We start from the raw sequence: 19,767 nt of genomic DNA on the forward strand, positions 1-19,767 counted from the left end.
AGTATCAACTAATTATTAATAATAATATCGGTAGAAGTTTTAATTATCATAAAACTATCCACCATTTCACATTTCATCCCTTTTTCTCCAAATACTACACCTTTTTCTCAATCTACGAAAGGGTTGTATTACCTTACCACACGTGAAATGTTATTTTTAGACATATTGGTTTCGAGTATGGAAAGAAGATACGATTCTAGTTTCGACCGATTTCGATGAGAGTATCTCAGTTACAGGATCATCCCCTTCTTAAACTTTCACTTTAGCTAATTCTCTCCATCTCTTAATTAACTTATTCAATTAGGTCAGTACGAAGTAATTGAAAAAGAAATTTATAAACTTTATCATTTGATGGCATATGATTTTTACAAATAGGATACATTAACATAATTATCATTTATGAAAAATATTTGTGAAACTAAACGGGACATTCAATTTGTTTAATTAAAAATTCTTAAGTATGTACTAAAAAAGATACATATTGTTACTTAAAAATGTGTGTGTGGATCATATATCAATAATAATTAATAACTTTGTCATGAATAGATTAGTAGTTACAATAACATGATTATTATTTCAATAATTATGTAAAAAATAAACTATATATAAGAAGACACGTCTTTCTACATTAATTCCTGTGATTTTTAACGATCAGATTATAATTTCAAAAGAAAGAGGTATTATATGTAAAATGAATCTATCTTCGCCACCACTCACGTAATAACGAACCTATACAGGACAAAATTTTTTATGGCATTATGTACTTACTGAAAACATACTTTTCGCACTTGATACATTTTCTCACGCCACCAAAAACAACATTATTTTAAGCTCTACTACCAGATGACTCATTCTCTGTAATAACGTAGTAAAATAACAGTCTTAAATTTTTATATTAGAAAGATAAATCATATCTAATATCTCAATATGCTTAATGATCTAGAAACAAGATCTTTGTATGTAAGTACAATTTGTATAATTATTTTTAATGATATTTGTCCCTAACATAAATATATAATATATAGCAAAATAATAATACTACAGTAATACATCGTAACAATGTATTATATAAAATAATAACATAAAATTCATTAGAAATAATTTTAAGAAAATGTGTCGAAATAAAACAAGCCTTATGTCATTAACTTTTTTACGTAAATGTTTATAAAATTATGCTCGGTACTATCTTTCAGAAAGAGTTCCGATTTCTATATTTGCTATAAAATAAGCGATAAGTAATATTATATAGCTGCGTTTTAAGGGAATAAATATCAATGTTCTGAAAACAAACTGTTTAAAAGCAATTAGTATAATGAAATATCATTATACAACATGATAAAACTGCATAAATTAAATGAAGAATCCAAGATAAGAAGAATAATCCATGCAATAAGTAAATAATCCAAATTTATAAGTATTTTGGAACACATAGGAATGATTGCTCGTGTAGCCCATACGTATTATACGAACTTGGCTTTGCAACTATACTTCCGCCCTTTAAATGCGCACTTAAATGACGTGGACCCTTCGCGCATAAATGACCCCCTTTATGATGACGTCACCCACGCTCGCAATGAGGAAGAAGGAAACATTAGAAAAGTACGAATGATATATTTTCTATGGTGTATTTAACATGTTAGAAACTGGCACTTTATCACCTATCAAGATATACCTCTTTCACTTTTTACCCTTGATATACCCTTGATATATATTTTTCTAATTAGATTAAAGTATTACTTTGCATGATGGACTGTTTAATGTTCAGACGTAATTGATCAATACATAAATGCTAAAGAGAACAGAAGATAAAATTGTTGAAAAGCTAACTACCCACCAATCTCGATGATCTTTGGATATGTTGTAGAAATGGATATTTTGAATAACTTGTTCCTATACATGTAAGAAGTGAACTCATTTAGTTTCTGTGATATTCGCAAAAAATTCCTGGTGCCGTTACGGCGAATTCTGCCTATAGTTGTGCATCTGTGTAGTGTATGCGTCAGTTTGGTTGCCTGCCGCTTATCTTCTGTTTATAAACGAGGGTCGGGATAGCTTAAAGACCTCATGCGCAGCGTGCATATGCGACGCTGTAAGAAACGTCTGTTACAACTTATAATTCAATTACAAGTGTATATCATCAATGTATTGGGTTTGGCTTTGAGTTAGATTCTTCAATCCGGCCGCCACGGGGCAACGCTTGCGTAAAATAACAACAAATTAATTATAAAGATAGTAGGCGAATAAATAATTGATATTATTTTACGAAAGGAATAATTATTTTTATCTCACGGAAGCGTAGCCGGCCGCCTCATGGCGACCTGATTGAAAAAAGTAACTCAAAACCAACACATTAATGATGTTCACATTTAATTGAGTTATAACGGACATTTATTATAGTCTCGCATTTCATGTTGCGCACAAGGTTTTCGAAGAAGCACGAACTCTCGTTTATAAACAGAAGATAAGCAGTTAGCGGCCGGTAGCTAAACCGACGCATACATTGCCACAAACGCGCAACTATAGGCAGAATTCGTTGTAGTGGTATCGACAGTTTCTTGCAAATATCTCGGCACTAAGCGAAACCGACGCTAAAATGCATAGGAAAAAGTTGTTCGAAATCATATCCCTCAGCACGTATTAAAAAATCATCGAAATCGGCGCATAGTTAGCTTTTCTGCAGTAGTACATACATATATATGAATTTTATTAAATTTGTAAGCAAATTACAAATTGCGGACTACAAGTAATTTTTACTATTCGAACCAATGCATTGTAAGTTTAAATTTTATTTAAAAAGCAGCAATAATACAGATGTACATTGTTTAATTGAATTAAAATGTACAATTAATTTAAAATTACATCATGTTTGTTTACAGTTTGGAATAACGTCGCTGGTCCTGGTGTTAATAGAAAAAAAATCTTCATATGATTTATAATTCAGAAAATATAAATAGTTCAGAGCTTTTCAAACAACAAAATAGTTCCGCAAGTTCCGACAAGACAACGAATGTCAAGTAAGTTATAGCACGTTATCTTTCGTCGATTTCAATAATTTTTGAGTATGTGTCAAGAACATGATTCTGAACAGCTTTTTATTGTTTCCACCTTAGCTTCAAAAGATTTGCAAAGAACTGTCAGTACCACTACAATGAATTCTGCCCATGATTGTGTATCCGTGACTGTTTATGCGCTAGTATTAGTTCTCGATCGTCTTACGCAATGAGATAAAATAAAGCTTAATTCAAACCTAATTCTTATTTTTATTTATAATATATATAGATTTGAGTTAGGTGACATTTTATTCGGCCATATTTTTAATACGTTGTCACGGATGAAGAATTATAGACAGAATTCACTGTGGTGGTACCGACATAAGTTAAGGACATACGACGGTCCTATACATTTATATGTATAGGAAAGAATTGTTCAAAATGTTGATTTCTACAATATATTAAAAAATCATACATCATCAATGAGGTGAGGGACATATCGATAATTACTTAATATTCTACTTTCCCGTAAACTTCTGATTGAATTACACTCTTTCAGAAAAGGGTGACCGGATACTTTTGAGCGGTAATGTACTTCCTTATATAATATGAAATCAAAATCTCATTAATGTTTTATAAGAGCATACATTATGATAAAAAATATTACTGCAGTATTAACATCGTACTTAACATTAATGAAAGGTCCATTTCATGAAGACAGGTTTATTGATCATTAAATCGTCGTATAACTGACTCAATGCGTCTTCATTGATGCTCCTCGCGATAGTAATGGTGCACTATGCTACTATAAAATTAAACGTGATTCTAAATGTTAGGTTATAAAAATCTAACGATACATTATTGTGTCACCCTGTATAGCAATAAAAAGATAATCAAATGATTACCTACTATCTTACGAATATATACTATATGACAGATACATGTTCCGCGTACTTGCTAGATGAATGTGTTTTCCTTGCGTAAACAGCCATCGTTTACTGATAACCTATACTGTTTACCGGAAACAAGACTCTTCTAGACAGAATAGCTCTTCCTTTATTCCGTCGTGAAATAAAGGAAAAATAGAATAACGTAGGGACCAAAATACAAAAAATCCTTTGTGTAAAACCAGATATGTATATTTTTAATTGATATTCACAGACTAAGGATTGTAAATGTCGTTGATGTGGGTACATAGTACAATCACAACTTCAAAAGCTATAATCATCTTCGGTTATGATGCAGGTATTTAATTGTGATTACATATAGCAATGTATTTGACCTCTAAAAAAGAATGCTGACTCAATTAAGGAAATGTATTTAATTTAACTTTTAAATAACTAATCAGATGCTGACCAGGAAATTGTTATACATGTATAACCATTCAAATGTAGTGTAGTATATATTATGTGAAAATAATTTAGTGTTAATAGTTTATATTGTCCTTTAAATAAAGTGATACAGCTCTCTATAAAGTCTAATCTAACTCTGCTGCATCGCTCGAATTTTTATATATGTACATACGTATTTCAATCTTACTTTTATTTTAGCAAGCAAAAAACATTTGGAATATTTTAAGAAGATGTTTAACATAAAATTAAAGCGAGAAATCGTACATATCAATAAGTACTTGTTCATATTTTGTTCAAATTTCAGATATTTGTTAATGTTAAAAGAAACACAACTAAGTTGAAAAGAACAGAAAGAGCGGAACAAAATTAAAAAGAAAGAAATACTTTAAACAATTAACAGTAAGCTGCAAGTTCAGTTGAATCCTACTAATGGATACTAATTATTTCTACTAAGTACAAGAAATTTAAAGAAAGACAACTATAATATTCCGAGACAAACTTAATCAGTCATCGACACAAATTAACGTTATTTCCTAAATGCACCATTGGCATCGACATTCGTTCCTATTAAATTCCAAAAGTCGGTGATCTTCAAATCAATGATACGTCATAGATAGTTGGTATCGTGGACGATTCAATGAAACGTAGTGACCCGTAGAATTCGTGAGCAGACAAACAACGATAAAAATAAATGCATTATATGAGCACAAATCCTTTTTCACAAAAATGGTGCGTGTACACAAGCATTGGACGCGCTGTTTTCACCGAATATAAAGAAAAACGAATCAAAATCAAAGAGAAAGTGACACACAGAGGAGTATTTTCAAAGAGCTGGTTAAAACCTAGAAGATATTCTCAAAATATGTGCACATATATATTCTTAGTAAAAACTTGTGCCATCTATATATTCTGCCTCAAAATAATAAATTACCTTCCTTTAATGTAATTTACATACAAAAATAATTTTACGCGAATATCCTAAGAAATATTAGTTTCTAACATAAGACATAATATTCAATTAAATGTTGATAAGTATTTAGTATTTCTTTTTTTTTGAAAAAGTTAAGTGAAGTATGAAAAGTATTACAGGAATGATAGCAAAAGTAAAAGTAAAACTGATAGTAGCAGATTAATGGGATTCTTAATTTCCAACTTTGTAACTTGTTACTTGAATTATAATTTTCAAATTTAAAAACACCCGATTTTCAATAAGAGATACGCAAAATAAAAATTTGTTAAAAATTTTCAGTTACAAAATGAAATTTTCAATTTGAAACAAGTACTAAAATATGTCAAACACTTAAAGAAAGAAAAATTAATTCATTTGTAACATTGATGCCAAAACATTATCAGTTTACCGTAAAATAAAACAAACGCTGACATTGAATGATAAATGTCATCGTTTGTCTGAAATAATCTTTTACGTATCTATTGTATTGCCTCGAAGTCTAATCGTAAAGCCTAATCGTAAAAAGAGAGGTTAAATTACGTGTTAAATGTTATAAGGATCTAAAAGATTAATAAAATTCTCATTGAAAAAAACATGGACATATCCCGAATAACAGCATATAACAGTGCATACATAAAAGTCTCACGCTTGGATATCGGTATAATAAAATTGTAAAAAAAATTCGAGTAAATATGTAATACGTGACATATGATCAAACGAAGAAAGTCAGTTTATCAGTCATTATTATCAAGCTATTAAATGTTGATTATTTTTTCGAACAATTTGTATGTTTTCTGGCGAAAACTTTTGTAATATTTTGTAAATACTTTTGTAATATTCATTCTCAATAAATTCACAATAAATTTGTATACATCTATATCAAAATTACATTTTATCTTGCCAGAGTATTAAAATGTTACGCTATGCGACGTACGCAACATCAACTCTATACATATTTACAATATCTAGACATATTTCGATAGTGCCTGCGATTCTAGCAAAATTGCTTTTTTGGAAAGTTTCAATTCTACTGCGATATTACAACAAACGTGATTGCACAGGTCTATATGTTTCCTATTAAATAAAAGTGCATCGATGACTGTTACATGTTAATGCAATGTATTGTTCCCTTCTTTTCATTATACCGTACGCCGATCGAATTATGTATGCTCTCAGTTAAACATACACGTACCTAACCACGTTTGCTTGAATTGAGAAAACAGTTCGCAGAAACGAACGGCAATTAGATGATTTTATTGTGGATTAGATATTATACTTAGATTATATGTTACCTTGTTATTTGTTGCGTTAGTTCTTAAATTAACTCAATATCACTTTGGAAGCTTCTCTTTTTTCATGGATTACATATGATCTTGGTATTAAATGTATAGGTAACTAATTAAATTTTATTAACAAAATATAGACATCTCTTTTACAATTATGTTCCTGAAATCACAAAAGCTTCTAAATAATATACATATATATATATATATATATATACTTTTTTTTATTTGCTTTTATAGCAAAAATCTATATTATCGTAAAATACATATAATAGAAGAAATAATACAGAACTATACTACTATAATACTATACATTGTACATTATATTACAACACCGCTGAAATACCATTCGTAACACTAATTTTAGAAGAAACAAAAAAATAAGTTTACAAAAATTGATGTATGTACAATTACTATTTATATTTGCACTCTATAAAAAAGAACAACTTTTTTAAAAAGGGATCGAATGATTCGACTTTTTTCTTCTTTTGATAAGCTAGAATGTCTAGTTTATGTATAACACATAAATTTCCAAGATGTGTTTAAATTTTCATTACAGAGCCATATAAAAAAGTTGTAGAAAGTTTTAAAAAATTTTTTTACGTCACCTAATAAATAAATTCTTCTAATTTCTAAAAAAAACTCATTTGGTTCAATTCTGAAAATGTTATTCTGTTTTAAAGAGTGTATATCATATGTACATCTACGTAAGCGATTCTCCTATTTAGCACAACATTTCTATCGTACTTTCTCCTGCATTTATTATGTCTTTTATTTTCATCGTTATCCTCATTTTAAACTATACGAAATACTTACGACACCGAATATGTACGTACCTATAATCAAACTTTCCAGAAGTAATCACAATAAGAAAAAGTTTTCTAAAAAATTCTGATCGAATCAATCAATCGAACGAGGATTACATATCCTAGATAACAAAATATAATAAGTTGAAAATTGATGAATTGATTGAATAAATTGATAAGTAGAGTAAAACTTTATATTTAATGCTTCGTTTTGACAAAAGGGAAGTTTGGAAAGTGGAGAAAGTCGTTTTGGAAATATCGAGTCAAAAAATAGTTCAGTACACATGTACTCTAAAAATTTTTTTATTCTAACATTTTATCAGGAATAAGACTACAGGCGCAAAAATTTTATTTCACATTTTCGACTTATCTTAACATGTAGTAGAACTTCCTGTTAATTGTTCACTCAGATGCAGTCAGGAATTAGTTAAATACAGATGTTAGTTGCCATGTTTCCAAATTCTATCCACTCAAAAATGAAGCCTGTAACGTAATTTTGTTACTCTTGAATTTCTTCTAATTTTGAGCTATGGAATTTCTCTGACATCACCTATACCAGAAATCTAAGCCCACAATATAATTCTTGTACAATATAATATATAGTAAATTGTTTAAGCAATCATGTTTATTTTCATCTACCCTTATGAAATGATAATTTTATCAAATATATTTTCTCGTACCATTTGCATGTTTAATGTTTTTTACGTTGTATTTTTTAATGTTTTCATAATAACACTTTGAAATTCACTTAAATACATATCGGTAAATATCGATAATGCAGATGCTACTAATAATTATCGGCAAGCTATCGCCACAATAAACATCGATTTCGATATTTATCGGTTTATATGAACCATTTAGTCATTGACGTTTCTGGTAACTTTAAAATATATAGACTCTCTTTTATAAGATACATTGTTCACAAATAGTTGCAAAGTAGAAATTAATTAAGAAAAGTCATTTTTCTGGCTTATTATCATCCTCTGACAAGCATCGTTTACCATAACGAAGCAGACGTATTTAATAACTGAACTTTGCGAGCGACTGGATCGATCGAGCCGTCTCACTATACCAACATATTAAATTGACGAATGGGTGAGTCTGAGCGTACTGGCTGCTTCTATTGGGATTCGGAGATATGTGAATCTATTGTACTGGAAATCATCCAAACCACAAAGTAACAAACCTGTAAATGATAACTGTTTTATTCGATACACTACTATTCATTTTTAAAAACAAATTCAATTATCTTCTTAAAATAAATTTTTTATAATTCCAGAACAAATTATATTTACAATACTTATAATTTACAAAACTATTTGTTTATTAGCAGATAGTATATATCTATCGATATAAACATCTTTTTATATAAATAATTTAGAAAATTAACATGTATTATTTCAAATACTAAAATACTAAAAGTACTAAAAATACAAAATACTAAAAATAAAGGTTGTGGAAAAAACAAATGAATACATCTTTGTTGATTTGTTAATGTCACCTTATAATTAATATTTAAATATAAAATAGATAGAAGTGAAAATAACCTATTAGATTCAAAGATATATTTAACGACATGTCGAAGTTAAAAGTATAACTATGAAAGCAAAGAGAAGCTGAATAAATAGATGTTTAGCATTGTAGCAAAACTAATTTTGAGATCAAATAGAAAGATAATTTTTATAGCAGGGGATTAACTGACAATATATTGAACTTTAAAACTATTCATATATGAAAAATAGAAAATGTGACATAACTTCTTCCGCATTTTTCTTTTATTGTTAGCATGTTATTGTTAGTACATAGCAAAAATATAATGTCCCTTTTAATTTTCTGACATTTACATCACTTGATAACTAAAAGATAAATACGAAGAAATATTTTAACATAAAATAATTGAAAGGAGCAATGACTTGATACATTTACAGACACAAGTCTTTTGAAAGTAGAAAATATGTCTACGATGTTTTTTAAGAAATGAATATTATTGACATAATTCTTATGTTAATTTAATTTAAGTAATACTAGAGTGCAGAAAGAATAATTTTATTAATATTTTTGTAATGTTCACGAAGATGATAAAAACACATAATCTCAAAATCAAATGAAAATATAGGTTTGATGTGAAACTGTTTCAAACTACTTATTATGTTTTTCACCAATGACATTTAATTGCACGAAAAAAGAACAAATAAATATCTATTAAAAATCTAGCCTGTATAACGTTTTTTGAAGCTGCGTTTGCTATTTAAAAAATGTTTTAATATAATAAAAGTATATTATTAGGGATATATATTTGATATGATATCTTGAATTCAATTGACTAAAAAACCTTAGTTAGATAACATCCTAACTAGATTATTAATACCGCGCTAGACAAATAAATGAACTTCGTTTCGAAACGCTCTTGTGTTCTGATTAATTTTGTTACCCTTGAGGGTGTTCAGGCTGCTCACGATGCATTGCGCTGCATCTGTTGCAGCTGCTCTCAGCGTGCAGTATCTTTAGAATTCCCCTCCGTTTCTTTGTCGCACCGCGCTTTATTCGAGAACTTTCTTTTTTAGAAAAACTCGAGGAAACTACTATCATGAAATATACCATACGGAAAGCTACCTAACTTTTCCTTCTCTTTTTCCTTTTCTCTTATTCTTACAAATTTTCTTACAAATAAAACAAGTGGCTTTTGTTAGTAATCCAAATGCTTTTTCATTGTTTATAATTATCCTAAGATACAATATGCATAAAACAATTTTTGTAAACATATAAAGCAAAAATTTGTTTTTTCATTAATAATTTAAATTCATCGTGTATTTGTATAACACATTACGACAATAAAAGAATGTCTTTTTTTTACAACCAAATACATTTCACGGATCGTTTATTTTATCAAAAATCTTTTTAATTAACAATTTCATTCAATTGTCAATTATTTTATATTTACATTTTACTCCAAACTTAATTTCATCCACTAACATTCCAATTTGCCATAATTTGTGTACAGTTCTATCAGAGTTCATATTTTAGCAAAATTATATTTGATATAAAAAAGTGGCTACGCAATTTTGATAAGATAGCTATTATGAAATGTTTGATATCTGAAAATTAAATAGGTTTCATCAACAACTCTTTCAACGCGTCACTAAGAATATTCATTTTACGCGACACGGCTAAACACGTCGAACGGACGAGGTCGAAGGTTACAATTCAACGAAAGCGGGAATTATCTCCTTCTTGTTGCCATTGTTCACAATTAGCCTTTGTTCGTCGCGCAGAATGAGATACGCTTCTCGGGCGCGCCAGAATTACATTTCAATTTATAGCCCGAGTATTTTTCAGCCGAACGTTGGTAAAAGTACAAACTGCGTCTCGTTTCATGCCGCGTTTTTTTCAATCTATACTGGCAAAGTCTCCACGCGTACAACATTCTTTTATCCCTTTCGGATAAGATTACAACGTTTACTTCTGCATAAATAAATTCGACAAAAAAGAAAAAAAATTCTCATAAAAAAAGAATTGGTGGTGTAGAAACACTTTACGTATTATTTATTTTTAAAACATTCAAAATTAATCTATAAAAAGAAGTTAATTTTCGAGATCTTTTCAATATTTTGGATTTTCTATAATATTATAATTAGTATATAAAATTGGAAATTGAGAAATTTAGACTAAAGCTGAAATTTTTAATGACAAAGAAGGTAAAATAATATTTATTGTAATCTAATTATGGTCCAAAACTTTTTTCTCAAAACATAAATAATTAAAACTTAAAAATTTCAAATAGATAAATACACTTAAAATATTCTAAAAGTAAATTAAATTCCTTTCAGCAAAAATTCATCTAACTAAAACCTCATAATTATCTCATTAACAATTAATTGCTAATCTATTGTAATTTTCTTGTAACTAGGAGCTTAATTCAGGTCAAAATTATTAATTGAAATCATTACTTTATATTTGTTAGGAACTTAAATCATAAACGTAGAATGTTAATGTATAACACTAGAAGCTAGTGATAAATTGCGGTATGATATAGTAAAATACCACACACCAAGATGCACACACGTGTTGCACTTAACAACCGTAGAAATTCGTAGCGAAATAAGTGTGTCGTAACTCAATACTAGCCACTTTCATCGGCTAGCGCGCGAGTTTTCAGGATTGAGTTACGCCTTACGTCCATCCACCTTGGAAAACTAACGACATTACATAAATTCTTCCAAGAAGCTGATACGATCGACTAAGAACGACATTTGATGCTCTTATATGAAAACATACGTATCTTGTTTGAGTACGTCTGTTTGGAAATAGTAAGCACATATAACTTGATCAAAATATGCTTCTAAGGACAAAGCAATTACTCATTTGTAAATTGTTTTGTTTCATTGATATCCAACTGGAGATTTTATATATACTTAGCAAAAGAATTTAATAAATAATGCGAAATATAAGACATGAGAATAATACTGTAATTATGTATTTGTTGTATATATGATTAAATACAAGTTATATCTACATGCGGTTTTAGTACGGTTTAATTTTGTGCATCTAACTTAACAAAGAAACTAAAAATGCATTATGTCATAAAATTATTTATATTTACATAACAACGCAATTATTATTATTATTGTATATTTCTAAAAGGAATGAAAAGAATTGAAATCTTGGGATAAAATTAGATAAAAAACTATACAACTTTTCAATTTTTTCAACATCGAGAAGATAATAGAATACTATTGATGCTTACGAAAGACCTGCAAGATATTAATACATACATTGATAAAAATATAATATTAAGCCTACTAACATTTTTTTATCTCACGTAGGTATAACACTATATGTATGTTTTGTAACATTGTCTCTTATATCTTTTTTTAATTCTTATTTCTTAATGAAGGTGAAAATGAATAAATTGTATTATATTTTATCAATATGTGTCTTAGCGTGTCAAAAGACTTCGTAGGGCTAATATTTTTACCATATCTAATATCCTCTATTTAAGAGGAGTACGTTTACTTTAGTAACTGACTATATATAATATGTATATATAATAATAATAATAATAATATATAAGACGCACTTTATCCCATACAATAAATTACTGTCTTTATCAAAACCTTTGCTTCGTGTTTTGTAATATGTACGTAATATATCTGACAATGTATTTATGATAACACAAATGTGTAATTCTTGTTTCGAATACAAATGAACAGAAATAGAGACAATAGTAAAAAGCGATCTTTAATTATACTATGTAATATTTAAGCAAAAACCTGCAATTGCAATTTTCTCTAATTTTTTATTCAAAACTGCATTTTCACAACTTCCTATTTCCTACCATATAAAGGAAGCAAGTCTTCTTTCGAAGTATTAGTAGTAAATAGAGTATAAGGGAAAAACAAACATGGCCGTGAAATGCTAATCTAAATAAGCATTGCGCCAAGTTTGTAGAAATTACGTAAATAAACACAAGAAGCAGCGGCCAATCACTATAACAGAACGAATGGTCATCATTCCACGCGTGCAGTTTCTAATGCGGAATTTTCTCAACGATATCATGCTACTATACTGTGTAAAACGATCTTCCGAGTCGTTCTCAGGAAAAATCGTTCAAACGAGAGAAACATCTTTCTTCCCAAGAAGATCCGTTGCTTCCTGTGCCCTCATTGTTCGTGTTTCCAGCGGTTTTGCACGGTTGAGTGTTGCTAACCGTCAGTCGACCAACAGTAAAATATTCAACAAAGTTGACTAACAAATTAGGCTAGTAATTGCATTTTCAACGACACCGCCTGTTTTCTCATCTTGCTACGAACTATTAATCATTGCACATAAACAGTGATGTTTACAAGTTTTGTACGAAAATGAAGACATTGGCTAATCGGACACGTGAATAACCGAAATAATTTCGCTTTGACAATTATCAATTTATCGATAACAATTAGTACACCTAAAAAAGTATAAGCACCTAATATAAATCGAGATAAATTTTATTGCTTGAAATAATATATTATACAAATATTTCGCAATTTAATTAATAATTCTATTTATAATAATGAGTTATATTTTCGTGGCAAAAAAATTAACTGAATAGATAATACCAAAAACTTTCATTATACTGATATATTGATATTATATCATAAAAAATATTTATTAGACGAAAGCAGCTTAGGAAATAGATTTTAATAAAATATACTGTACTAGTGTAAACTGTAATAAGTATTGTATAATTTTGACTGCTGTGTTGTAAATCAGAATAAAAATGTTTAAGACTTGTTACTCTATTTGTAATTAACTTGAAATTACGAGTAACATTAGAATTTATTTCGTACAAATAACAAGATAGTCGGAACATATTTTTCTCTAATGTATATATAAATAATATACCTAAATTATCAAAATAATAGTTATGTAGTAACGTACTAATGATAAACGAATACTGTTTATTGCACTTAACATTTAATAATATTGATAATGGCAACATGTTAAAACGTGCAACGAACATCCTTTTTACGGAAGATTAAAATAAGCAACTGAAAATATCGATTTAAGTGGCATTAAAAAATATGAAAATAAAAATACACTATGAACTTGATTATTATCGAGCGTACAAGGTTCTATAAAATGTGGCTTCTTTTTATGTTACTAACTTAACAAGATTATATATGATATGTTGACATTGATGGCTATTTGTATTTGAAAACATAACAAGAATAAAACATTCATTCAGGAAAATATTATTACAGAAGATATGCTATCTAGCATACTTGAATATAAGACGTATATCTAAAATTTTAAAAAATATTTTATCACTTTATATTACGAGAAGATACTGACGATGTGTTTGGTAGAACTCTCAACGAGTCCGCTCAAAGGGATATATTTTATAAAGGGTATAATGGCATCGATTGAAATTCACGTGTCAATCACGTGCAAATAAAATAAGTAGTTATACAACCTATGCTTTACATAAACCTCGCCCCTTAATTAACAAAGAAACTAATCTTACAATCAACAAAAAGAACTCGATAAACCAAAAATGAAAAGATAATGAGAACTAATGAATCTTTTCGGACTCTTAAATACAAGCTATCTTACAGACGTAAATAACTGACACTGCTCTGTGATATTATCTATCATTGCGCAATCTAGCGATTTCGAAAATTGCAACTGTAGCGCAGTCTTTCTGTCAAACCATAAAAGCCACCGAATATTCATAACAGCGATTCCAACTCTCGTTGGAGATTAAATAAATACTAAACGATTCGTATCAAGAGGACTATCGTTCGTTTTACCAAAAATGCTCAGAAAAAAATAGTGGGACTCACCGAAATACTTGTCTGGCTCTAGGCCTGAATCTTTGTCTAATCCGCATATGACAAAATAATCCGCGAATCTCTGAGGATGTTGTTCTGGTCCGCGCATTATTCCCAAGCTCCCGTTCATCTTACCCGGAGAAAAAGATCAGATACGGCTCACCTCCGCGGTAGACGAAGAAGCACCCTCACGAAAACGATTTCCACATTATGAACCTCCACGAAACTGTCATTTCACGCGACAGCGAAACAACAGCTGATGTTGACGCGTACAGAACGTAACGCACGACTCCGCGGAGTGCGGATCTCTCGCCGCGAATAATTGATCTTTACTTTGTCACGTGAACTTGCCTACAAATCGATTCTCGTAGTCGGGGCTGAAAGCTGGCGCGTAATTTTAAATTATAAGATCGATCCGAATTTACAAATTAAAATACCGAATACATTTTTATTTGATTTGAATTTGTTCAACGAGTCCGAGTATTGGTTGATGTTTATTGAGAAATAAAATTTATTGAAAAATAAAACTTATAATCTTTATATAAAATCGAATGCCTATGCTATTATTTTCCAACGTTATTTTTGTAAATGACAGATTTGTGAAAAAAATAGAAAAGGATAAAGTTTCACTATGGTTTAAATAGATTTTTTAAAAGATAATTTATATAATTGTTTAAAACGCTATGAAGTAATAATCTGAACAATTTGTACATATCATATATATATATATAAAACAATTTTTATCTTGATTTCTAATCGAATATTTTTGTACAAATATAAATAAAAGCAAAAATTAATTATTATCACGTGATAAGAAATGTTCAAGGTTTTTTGGTACAATAGTAAATCTGATTATTTATTTGCATAAAATGCAAATTTAAGAAAAGATTTGTGGTTGCTTTATAGCTTTATATAATATTACATTATATGTCTCAGTTATGGTCATGAAACTTTATTTCTTTTTCAAGGATTATTATATAAATCACAGATGAGAAATAATGAAACGATTAATATATGTGTGTGTAGTATGAATACATTTCGCGTTGGTAAAACTGATAATTTATCGCGCCATCTGTATAATAGTGCACAAATGTTTGTTCACTCATGAACAGGTTAGATTTGTGCAGTTCAAGTTAAATTTCTTTCAATACAATAATATAGTAAAAGAGTATAGGATTTTCACATTTTTACGGATAATGGAGGAAGTTGACAATATAATCATTCATTCATTGCGTCAAATAGGCTGGTAAGATCTATTTTCAGCGACGTGTTATGCATTTAATAAACTCTTGATATCTGATGTCAACCGGTTTTATATGACTGAAAGTGGGCGGTGATGTTTATGTGAATTATATTTTATACTTCCAAATAATAATTTGTAATTTATTTTATCAAACAGGAAGACATTACGATATTACTTAAAAAAAAGAATATATATATATATATAGATCGCGACATTGAAACAGTGTTTGCAAATACTAAATGATTAATAAATAGTTGCAAAAGTGTGATATAATTTATGAATTGCAAGATTGAATAAAAAAATTTATTTCAATTTGTTGTACATGTATATTGCAGAGTTTGATTATCAACCTAAATAATATTCATTTGACACATATGTTATGTAAATTACATTACTTAACTCAGCTTTAGCAATTCAAAATTAAATAAAGTATTATTCATATAAAAATACTTTGCAAATTTTTAACATCAATTTTTTTAGTGACATAACAGAGAATATAACAAATCTCAGTGGTTTTAACACAGAATTGATAGTAGAGGCAACAGTAAAATGTTTAGACATAATAAGACCAGGACTTGGATTGTCAACAATTTTACCTATAAATATGGCAGCCAGATTTCGACTAGGTGCTACACTTGCTCAAGCATGTTCAGTAAGATTTTATAAACATATAAATTATTTATGCAATTGTGATATTTTAATTTTATTGACATATTGTTTCTAAATTTAGGAATTAGGCTACAAAGGTGATATTGGTTACCAAACATTTTTATATAGCTCAGAAGCAGACCTAAGGAAAGTTTTCATGTTTCTTATTGAAAAATTACCTAAAGAAAGTGATAAACCTCTAAGTGAACCTGTTAGCAATATTGCATTACTAGAAAAATCTATAGCAACAGCAATAACACAAAGTCTATCAGTTTCATGGTTACCACATTATTGTCATACAAAAGGATTTAGAAATAAAGGACGAGCAAGAATCCCTTATAAATCTGTGAATTTAGAAGTTCCAAAAATGGAAAGTAAAGAAGGTAATATTGCTTACATTTAATATATTTTAATATTATAATAATATTTTGATTAGAAAATTTTGTTTGTCATAGAATATCAAGATTATTGCATACATTATCTGCAATCTGTGCCTGAGCAAGTGCAAAATGAATCATCATTTTTACCTTCTTTGATATCTTACAATGCAAGAGCTCTTCATACACATTCAATGAGTATTCTTGATCAAATAAATTGGTTAAATAAACAATATTGCAATAAAATTATTGAGGCTAATATATCTGGTGATGTTAATTTTCTGAATAGGAATTTAATAAAAGATAGAACATTACCTTGCAAAGTAAGCTACAAAAATATTGGTAACGATGTTCACACAGTCTCATTCTAGACTGTTTTATTAATTTTTTATTATCTTTCTGTATATAGCAACCTCAGATAAAAGATAATGGCACTAAAGAAACTAAGATTATAGAACAAAACGTATTAAATAAGATGGAAAAACAAGATTTACAGATAGAAAAAATAAAAATAGAATGTGAATGTTCCAGAAATGACATAGAAAAATTGCAAGATGCAATCAAGAACCTAAGTACCAGTGTAGCACAAGTATCGATAAATTATCAAAATGAGGAGAAAGAGTTAACAATTAATGAAGAACAAAAAAAGATTAAAGCAAGAATTTATGATCTGTTTCAAGATGGTGAAGAAAATATTAAGAAACTAGAGGCAGCAATTGAAGTTACTACAAATAAATTAATCAATTTAGGTAATCAGTGGGAGAAACATAGAGTACCTCTAATCCAAAAGTATAGACAAGAAAGAGAAAAGCATTCTACTAAAGCTGTAAGTACTATCATCTTAATATAAAATAAAATTCAAATTATTCATGTAAATTCAAAATTTCATGTATTGAATATATATATTTAGAGTGCAAGTCAGAAGAAGCTTGATGATATTAAGTTACTAAAAGAGAAGGAGAGAGAATTACAAGAAGAATGTCGTAATAAAGATCAACAATATTCACAATTAGTAATCGAAGTTCAAAAACTCCCTAAAGAAGTGAATAGGTCCGCATATACTCAACGAATTTTAGAAATAATTAACAATATTAGAAAACAAAGAGATGAGATTAATAAAGTATTAGCTGACACACGTGAAATCCAAAAAGAAATTAACACACTCACAGGCAGATTAGAAAGGTCCTTTACTGTTGCTGATGAATTAATATTTCGAGATGCAAGAACGAATGAGGCATCAAGAAAAGCTTATAAATTATTGGCCACACTTCATTCTGATTGTAGTGAACTCGTAAGTTTAGTAGAAGAAACAGGTGCGACTATAAGAGAAATAAGAGACTTAGAAGAGCAGGTAAGTATCTTACAGTATAAAGGTAATAATATCTTTGAAGATGACTTTTATATTGCTGTCAAATTATTGAAACTTAATATAATTAGAGTGTTACAATGAATTTTAGATTGATTCTGAAGCTACAAAAAATGTTGGAGCAAATTTGGAAAGGATAACTGCTGATTTGAGACAAATGAAACAAGAAACAGCAGAATTAACGGCACAATTACAGAGTAAAACTTCGTGATTTTTACATAATCTGTGATATTACGATATATTATTTGTAATAACAACGACCAGGTAAAGTTCAATTAACACTTTAACTGCCACGTTGGTCATATATGACCGGCCACGGTTTCTCCTGTGACGCCACCGTGGTCATTGGTGACCGGAGCGCTTAAACTTCTTACAATTGTAAAAATTGTATGAAAATTGACAGTTAGAGCATTTTGAATATAACCGATAAATAAAAGATATTTTGAAACAAAAAGTGCCCCATTAAACAATTAAACATTTTTATTAGAACATCAATTAAAAAAAATGCGAACAAATCTTGCATCTAACGGTGCACTGTGTTTGCATCCATATCTTTGAGGAGTAATTTACGAATATTATTATAAATACAACTTAGAAAATAATCCTAAATGCTGCTTTATAATCATATATATAATTTAAGTTAGAAGTGTGCACATAACTTACTATTATATATAGAATGAGCAAATACTGTTTACTAATATCTTCTACACATTCCAACAATATATTCTGGACGTTTTGCTTACGACGAAATAACGAATGCGAATAGTTTGTTGAAATAAACGAATCCTTGTTATAATATGTCGCTATCAACTGTTACCACGACGCCACCTTTTGCCATTATATGCTTTGAATAATAAAAATACTCCCGTGGCGTCTTGAGCGAAACATGTTATTTCCGCGTGGCAGTCAAAGTGTTAATGTTAAAGATAGAATGAGCTAAAGCTTTAATTAGAAAATTTTTACCAAAAGTAAAATTATATTATTGTATTTACAGAACATTCCTCATAAACGAATAATACGATTACGAAGACCAAACTTTATAGTTATGCAGGATTTAATATATTGCTGCCTATAAAATAGTTTTTAACAGTTATTCTAAATTTAAAAGTAACTGTTAAAACTGTGCCTTGGCCCAAAGTTGTGTGTAATGTAAAATTATATGTAATTCGCTAATCGTGTTTACAAGAGGGCCAAGATGTGACATAAATGGATTCAATATCAACGCTCAAAACGGAACGTTATTTGCTACAAAGCCTAATAATTTTTTTAGCATAAACTTTAATTGTACAGTTAACTTTCATATTTCTAAGAAATAAGTGGCTTTGAAGATATCCGCTATAAACTTACATAATAAACATTTAAGAAAATACTTTAAGCAATTATGTACAAAATATGAGAGATAAATAATATGATACATATTTTTACTGTTTTTTATTATTATAA

At 28.9% G+C, this 19,767-nt stretch overlaps 2 protein-coding genes and 1 long non-coding RNA gene across 6 annotated transcripts in view; 2 read left to right on the forward strand and 1 right to left on the reverse strand.

Annotated features, from left to right (window-relative positions):
* Pns (DENN domain containing pinstripe) overlaps nt 1-15,009 on the reverse strand; it is a 75,004-nt gene extending 59,995 nt beyond the window's left edge. For 2 of the 4 annotated variants that reach the window (XM_072015702.1, XM_072015705.1), the window contains exon 1: nt 14,703-15,009. In XM_072015702.1, coding sequence (XP_071871803.1) covers nt 14,703-14,820 — 118 coding nt within the window. In that variant the 5' untranslated portion in view covers nt 14,821-15,009. The remainder of the gene's footprint in view (nt 1-14,702) is intronic. The other 2 variants (XM_072015704.1, XM_072015706.1) reach the window with 1 other exon arrangement.
* LOC139993717 (uncharacterized) lies at nt 2,021-3,507 on the forward strand. The gene is made up of 3 exons (XR_011801436.1): nt 2,021-2,772; nt 2,877-3,014; nt 3,111-3,507. It is a non-coding gene; the product is annotated as an uncharacterized lncRNA (long non-coding RNA).
* A 750-nt stretch (nt 15,010-15,759) lies between the features above and the next one.
* Nucleotides 15,760-19,742, forward strand: LOC139993723 (coiled-coil domain-containing protein 22 homolog). The gene is made up of 8 exons (XM_072015707.1): nt 15,760-15,936; nt 16,414-16,585; nt 16,664-16,964; nt 17,037-17,281; nt 17,368-17,784; nt 17,869-18,309; nt 18,416-18,588; nt 19,319-19,742. Exons 1-7 carry the CDS (start codon nt 15,887-15,889, stop codon nt 18,533-18,535), a joined length of 1,746 nt encoding a protein of 581 aa, XP_071871808.1. The 5' UTR covers nt 15,760-15,886; the 3' UTR covers nt 18,536-18,588; nt 19,319-19,742.
* The last annotated feature ends 25 nt before the right edge of the window (nt 19,743-19,767 follow it).

This window comes from Bombus fervidus, chromosome 13, assembly GCF_041682495.2.
Source record: "Bombus fervidus isolate BK054 chromosome 13, iyBomFerv1, whole genome shotgun sequence".
Taxonomy (NCBI): domain Eukaryota; kingdom Metazoa; phylum Arthropoda; class Insecta; order Hymenoptera; family Apidae; genus Bombus; species Bombus fervidus.